The 5,661-nt window shown below is 35.5% G+C and overlaps 1 protein-coding gene across 1 annotated transcript; it reads right to left on the bottom strand.

Moving 5' to 3' along the window:
* Positions 1-3,332: 3,332 nt before the first annotated feature.
* On the bottom strand, positions 3,333-5,324 carry LOC113042964 (complement C1q-like protein 2). The gene is made up of 3 exons (XM_026202006.1): positions 4,978-5,324; positions 4,593-4,724; positions 3,333-4,392 (listed from the first exon to the last, which is right to left on the bottom strand). Exons 1-3 carry the CDS (start codon positions 5,291-5,293, stop codon positions 4,109-4,111), a joined length of 732 nt encoding a protein of 243 aa, XP_026057791.1. The 5' UTR covers positions 5,294-5,324; the 3' UTR covers positions 3,333-4,108.
* Positions 5,325-5,661: the final 337 nt, after the last annotated feature.

Below are 5,661 nucleotides of genomic sequence, written 5' to 3'. Positions count from 1 at the left end.
GCGTAAGCGAGCCCCTCCCCCACGCCTTTATTTCGCAAGCGCACAAAGCAAAGCCTAAACTAACGGAGAAAAAATGCAATAAACATATTTGCAATATTTTACAAAAACAAAATGAAATATCTCCTAGAGGGATTTTTTTGTAACTCTATAATTCATAATTGATAATTCCTATTAAATACTGGGTTAGGGTAACCTAACCTAATCCTATACTGATAAAATACTACATTTCAAAATTTTACATACCATGTATTAATATTAAGATTCACTGATATTGATGATGTATGCCGTTTGTTTAATTCTGTGAAAGTCTCTTATTTTCTGTAAAGTCGTAAACATGTTTTGGATGGATTTAGCATATTTAGTTTAATGAATAATAATTATTGTTTTAGTTCAAATGATGTTATATTTTATTATGAAAACAAAAGCAATAAAGATCTAGAATCTATTGTTAACCGTTTTATTTTACACAAACAAAAATACCTGTTAAATTTGTTTTGTTCTGATTTTGACTTTTATATTTCTTCAGTAAGACTGTTAGTTTAGTTTATTAATTTATAGAGTACATTTCAAAACAACAAAGTTGCAACCACATGATGTACAGAGGTATTAAAACAAAAATCAAAACAATATTAAAACCTTGAAAACTCCATCATTCAAAACATAAAGGATACAGATAAGTTTTTAATGAAGATTTAAAAGTAGAAACAGAAGAGAGGGAGAGAGGGAGACTCCAGAGTCTTGGAGCAGCCACGCAGAAGACCTGGACACAATTAGTTTTGTAATATGAGCAAGGAACAGAGAGAAGTAGTTTGATTGGAAGAAAGTAAGGATCTTGAAGCATTGTATGGGACAAGATCACTTATATACTGAGGGGCAACACCATGTAATGCTTTATAAACAAAACACTTTTTTTTTATAACTATCTAGGACCTAACCAGTTTCCAGTGGAGAGAGCCAAGCACAGGAGTAATGTGCCAACACTTTTTAGTGCCATTATTATTTTTGATAGGAAAGTAGAGCGCTGAGTGTCATCAGCATAAATGTGTTGAGATAAACTCAACTTTTTTTGGTACTGGGTTTGTAGTATACTTACAATAAAACATCTGCAATGGGCTTTAATTTGGCATTTCAACACTTACCGCTGAATCCGTTGGACTGGATGAGAATATGGAGGAGACGAGATAGCTCAGTCATCAGATGACAGCACACAGAGGCAGGACAGGATTCACAGCTGTTTTCAGTAAGGGCTCCGCCGCCTACATTACTGTATTTTCACAGTAACATTCCTGAATGCAGTATTATATTGTGAACAGTAAAAGCCTTTAAAGTGATAATAATGTAATTTTCTGTGAAACATTACATTTGCATGCTGTGAAATCCCCCTTTTTATTTTATTTTTTTTTTCACAGTGTAGATAGATTTTAATATTTGGTAACTGGTTCCCATCTATGAAAATAATATTTTAAAAATAATGGATTTATATAATTTTGTAGAATTTCCCAGTAAGAAATGAAACCATCTTCCAGCAGTGTAAAAATTCATTTGTACTGGATGTTTTGTACTTTTGGTCCAGTGAGATCATATCTACAGTTTCTACATGAGCTTCAGCACACTTCTGCCAGTTTTCATAAAGCCTTACAGAATCATAGCTGTCACTTTATAATGGTTTGTGGCATTTTCATGCAACTTTACTTATATGAATTGTCTGATTGGTAAATGTCAATTAGTGATTGCATACACCCCTGCAAGTATAATATTATTAAAATTATCTATGACCAGCAATCTATATAGAGTCTATCTTTTATAATTCCAAATGACACAGAATCTAAACTCACTTTTACTCATAAACTTTATGCAAACAGCTGGAAAGATGTAAACTTGTTTTAAGCTGCACTGTATGGAATAAAATCACTTTCAAAAATAATCTTACGTAATTCAAAACATTTGTGTTTAATTGTAATATACTCGTGCGTAATTTAAAACTATTGTACGTAATTCCGTTTTTTGTCAGAGTGGGATTCCAAAATCTACGGCCACGACAGTTTACAGATACGCGATTTTGTGTGTTTTTTAGAGTACAGCTCTAAAATGTACGACTGTGACAGTTTACAGACACGGCGCTTGTTTTCACAATAGCTCTGTTACACACACACAACATGCGAATTACGACGAATTTTCCAAATGGTGCACGAGTATAATAAAATTACACACAAATGTTTTGAACTACGTACGATTATTTTTGACAGTGATTTTATTCCATACACTGCACCTTGATGGTGTACAATGTCGCAAATGAACATCAGAAGCAGTTAAAGTGAGGTTTGGGAGTGCTGGTGTGACTCGAGGAATACAATACATATTGGTAAGTAGACTACAAAGTCAATTATATATCAGCAGATTATAAATAGCAGAAACTCTAACAAAACACAGTTTCTGGATTTTATTTCAACAACCAAATATTCAGGGGGTATTCAGTGTGTGGTCATTGAAAATTAGTTCTGATAGGTTCTGCATAGAAAATGAGCCGAAGCCAATGAGTCTGTAACACCTTACAGATGTTACTCTGAGGGGTTTCAACAGGTTATTTTTACATGTACTGATTAAAGTAATTTATTCTTCCCACAAGTGTATATATATATATATATACAGTACAGACCAAAAGTTTGGACACACCTTCTCATTCAAAGAGTTTTCTTTATTTTCATGACTATAAAAAATTGTAGATTCACACTGAAGGCATCAAAACTATGAATTAACACATGTGGAATTATATATGGAATTATATACATAACAAAAAAGTGTGAAACAACTGAAAATATGTCATATTGTAGGTTCTTCTTTTGCTTTGATTACTGCTTTGCACACTCTTGGCTTTCTCTTGATGAGCTTCAAGAGGTAGTCACCTGAAATGGTCTTCCAACAGTCTTGAAGGAGTTCCCCGAGAGATGTTTAGCACTTGTTGGCCCTTTTGCCTTCTGTCTGCGGTCCAGCTCACCCCTAACCCATCTGGATTGGGTTCAGGTCCGGTGACTGTGGAGGCCAGGTCATCATCACTCTCCTTCTTGGTCAAATAGCCCTCGATGCCTTCAGTGTGACTCTACAATCTTCATAGTCATGAAAATAAAGAAAACTCTTTGTATGAGAAGGTGTCCAAACTTTTGCTCTGTACTGTACCTACACGGAGGGACTGAATAGGTACACTATAATAACAAAAAAGCAACCATGTAAATTCTGTTTACTTACAGTATGCTGTAAATTGCAGGTTAGGCTAAAGTAATCAAAATAATGGAAAACTGGATATTGCTCGAGTTGATATGTTGCAATGAATTAAAAAAATAAATAAATAGAGATTTTCCTTTTTATTTAATTTTATTTTGGGCAAACCATTCAGACAACATAAGCAAAAACAGCAATTTTTCACATCTCCTGACCATAACCTGAGGCTGCAGACAGGGTTTCGGGACAGCACCACGCTGTGATTCATCTTAATACATTAACCTGCATAGATAGAGCCTCAAGCCCAGTTTAGACTTGCTCTTTGACAGAAAACATCTGCACATTGTTTTAGAACAGCTGGGTTAATTAAAGTCCTTAATTTATGAAGCACTTTCCACAATAAAGATTGTTTCAAAGCAGCTTTACAGTGGTATTAGCGAAATTATGCATTGTTCATGTCAATTTGTCATTGTTTAATTAACAGTAAGTCAGTTGATTCAGTTCAGCATTAATAATCATTAAATGTTCATTTGGTTAATTTCATCAGTACAGTAGCTCTGGAGAAAATGAGAATTAAAAAGCTATAAATAAAATACACAATTACTGTAGGCTAGTGAAAGGTTACGCTGGCTAATTTACCTTTACAACTTCCCTTACAAAAATTAACCATAGCCTATTGTATTAAAGTGATTAATACACTAACCATAGTTTAACCATGGTATTTGTACAACTGTGGTTATTAAAATGGTAGCCTAATCAATATGGCCAAAAACATAATAATTTTGTTGTGTTCTGTGCTACTTGTGTGTAACTCTGGAGTGCTTCCAGTGAACTCAAACTACAGAAAGTACTTCATACTCCTGACTGTGTTCAGGATGATTCTGCAAAGCTCCTATTCTAACGGAAACAGTAGGTAACCACTGAAAGTGTTATGATTACCCGGGTTATCCTGAATAACGCGGTTAGGCCAGAGTGTCACAGAGATAACATCTCCAACCTCCAGGATCAACACGACCGAGTTTGAGGAGTGTAACACACGCCCGCCTTGGTCAATATCTGCTATAACTATATGGTTTCCATTCTTCCTAATGTTGGCAGTTGATGGATATACTGGATCAAAACTAACGATAGTGAATTGAAACATGTACGCTCCTTTCAGCGGGGCTGTGAACAAACCTAAATCAAATAAAAAGAGAAAACGAATCAGCTGTTTTCTGTATGATCGCTTCATTACCAAGTTCAGTTTAACAGTTTCGAAACACAGCAGATCATTTAATTCTCTTACTCACGTTACACAACTGCAGAAAGACTTGAAAAGATCTGAAAAAATCCCATTACTATAACTGAGATTTACAGCTCCATTGATTGATAATTACCAGTCTCTGGGTTGTAGGCGTCTCCTATGTTTGTGAAAACATTCCTGTAGATTAGTGGGATATCAGTGTTTGAAGGACCAATCTGTCCGCCGGTATATCGCATCAGTGAAGTTGAAAAAGCTATCTTTCTGGCTGTAATTGAAAAACATAAGCAATATTGAGATATATTACTGGATTACACTGATAATTAACAATTCAAACACACTGCTTCACTCAACTCTGAGTAAGAATTGAAACTTCTGTGAAGGAATAAGTAATGTGTTAAATGATATGTATAATTCTTATTGTAGTAGACAGATATCACAGTATCACTCAGTTTTACACTATGCAGTGGTGTCCTACTCTCAGGACCCTTGATAAAAGAGTGAATGTTCTGGTGAGGTACCATCATTTTTGTTGTTCTTCTCTTCCTGGAGGAGCGTCTGTTGTTCCCTCAGCTGTGTCTCTAAAGCTCTGATGTTGGCTTTCTGCTCTGTGACGGTGGCGGTCAGTTCTCTCAGGGCTGCGTGGATGTCAGTGAAGCTCAGAGGGCTGTATTCTTGGCTGTCATCTGAAGTGTGTGTTTGAGGTGAATTCTGTCTTCTTTCCTCAGAGCTAAGATGATGATTGATCTCATTCTCACTGAGCCCTCCATCTACCTGCTGCTGTACCACAAACACAAAGCTTCCCAACAATAGCAGTACACATAATAAACCCTTCATTCTCCACAGATGTTTGCGTCTAGCTCTTGCTCTGCCAGCCCCACAGCCTCTTATGGTCTTTTTATAGTGTCCTGATTTACTAGTTTTTGTCCTTGATTTTTTATTGCTTCAGATAAAAAAGTAATTCCAGTTAATCGTTAATAATAATAATTAAAGGGATGTTCCTGGTTCAGTAGATGTTTATCTCTCAGAAACTCTGATAAAGCCTTATGGCAGTTTTACTGACACTGTGCGTATATTAATTTTTACTGCGTTAACTTAAGAACAAGCTGACATTTATTTCTGTGGTGATTGATGTCATGCCAGAAATGTTGCTGATGGAGTTTGACTTGTGTTGAATCCCTCACATGCAGCAGTATTCTGTATCA

This window comes from Carassius auratus, chromosome 25 (genome assembly GCF_003368295.1).
Source record: "Carassius auratus strain Wakin chromosome 25, ASM336829v1, whole genome shotgun sequence".
NCBI classification, from domain to species: domain Eukaryota; kingdom Metazoa; phylum Chordata; class Actinopteri; order Cypriniformes; family Cyprinidae; genus Carassius; species Carassius auratus.
The sequence above is the reverse complement of the archived record's forward strand: the minus strand, read 5'-3'. Positions and strand labels throughout refer to the sequence as shown.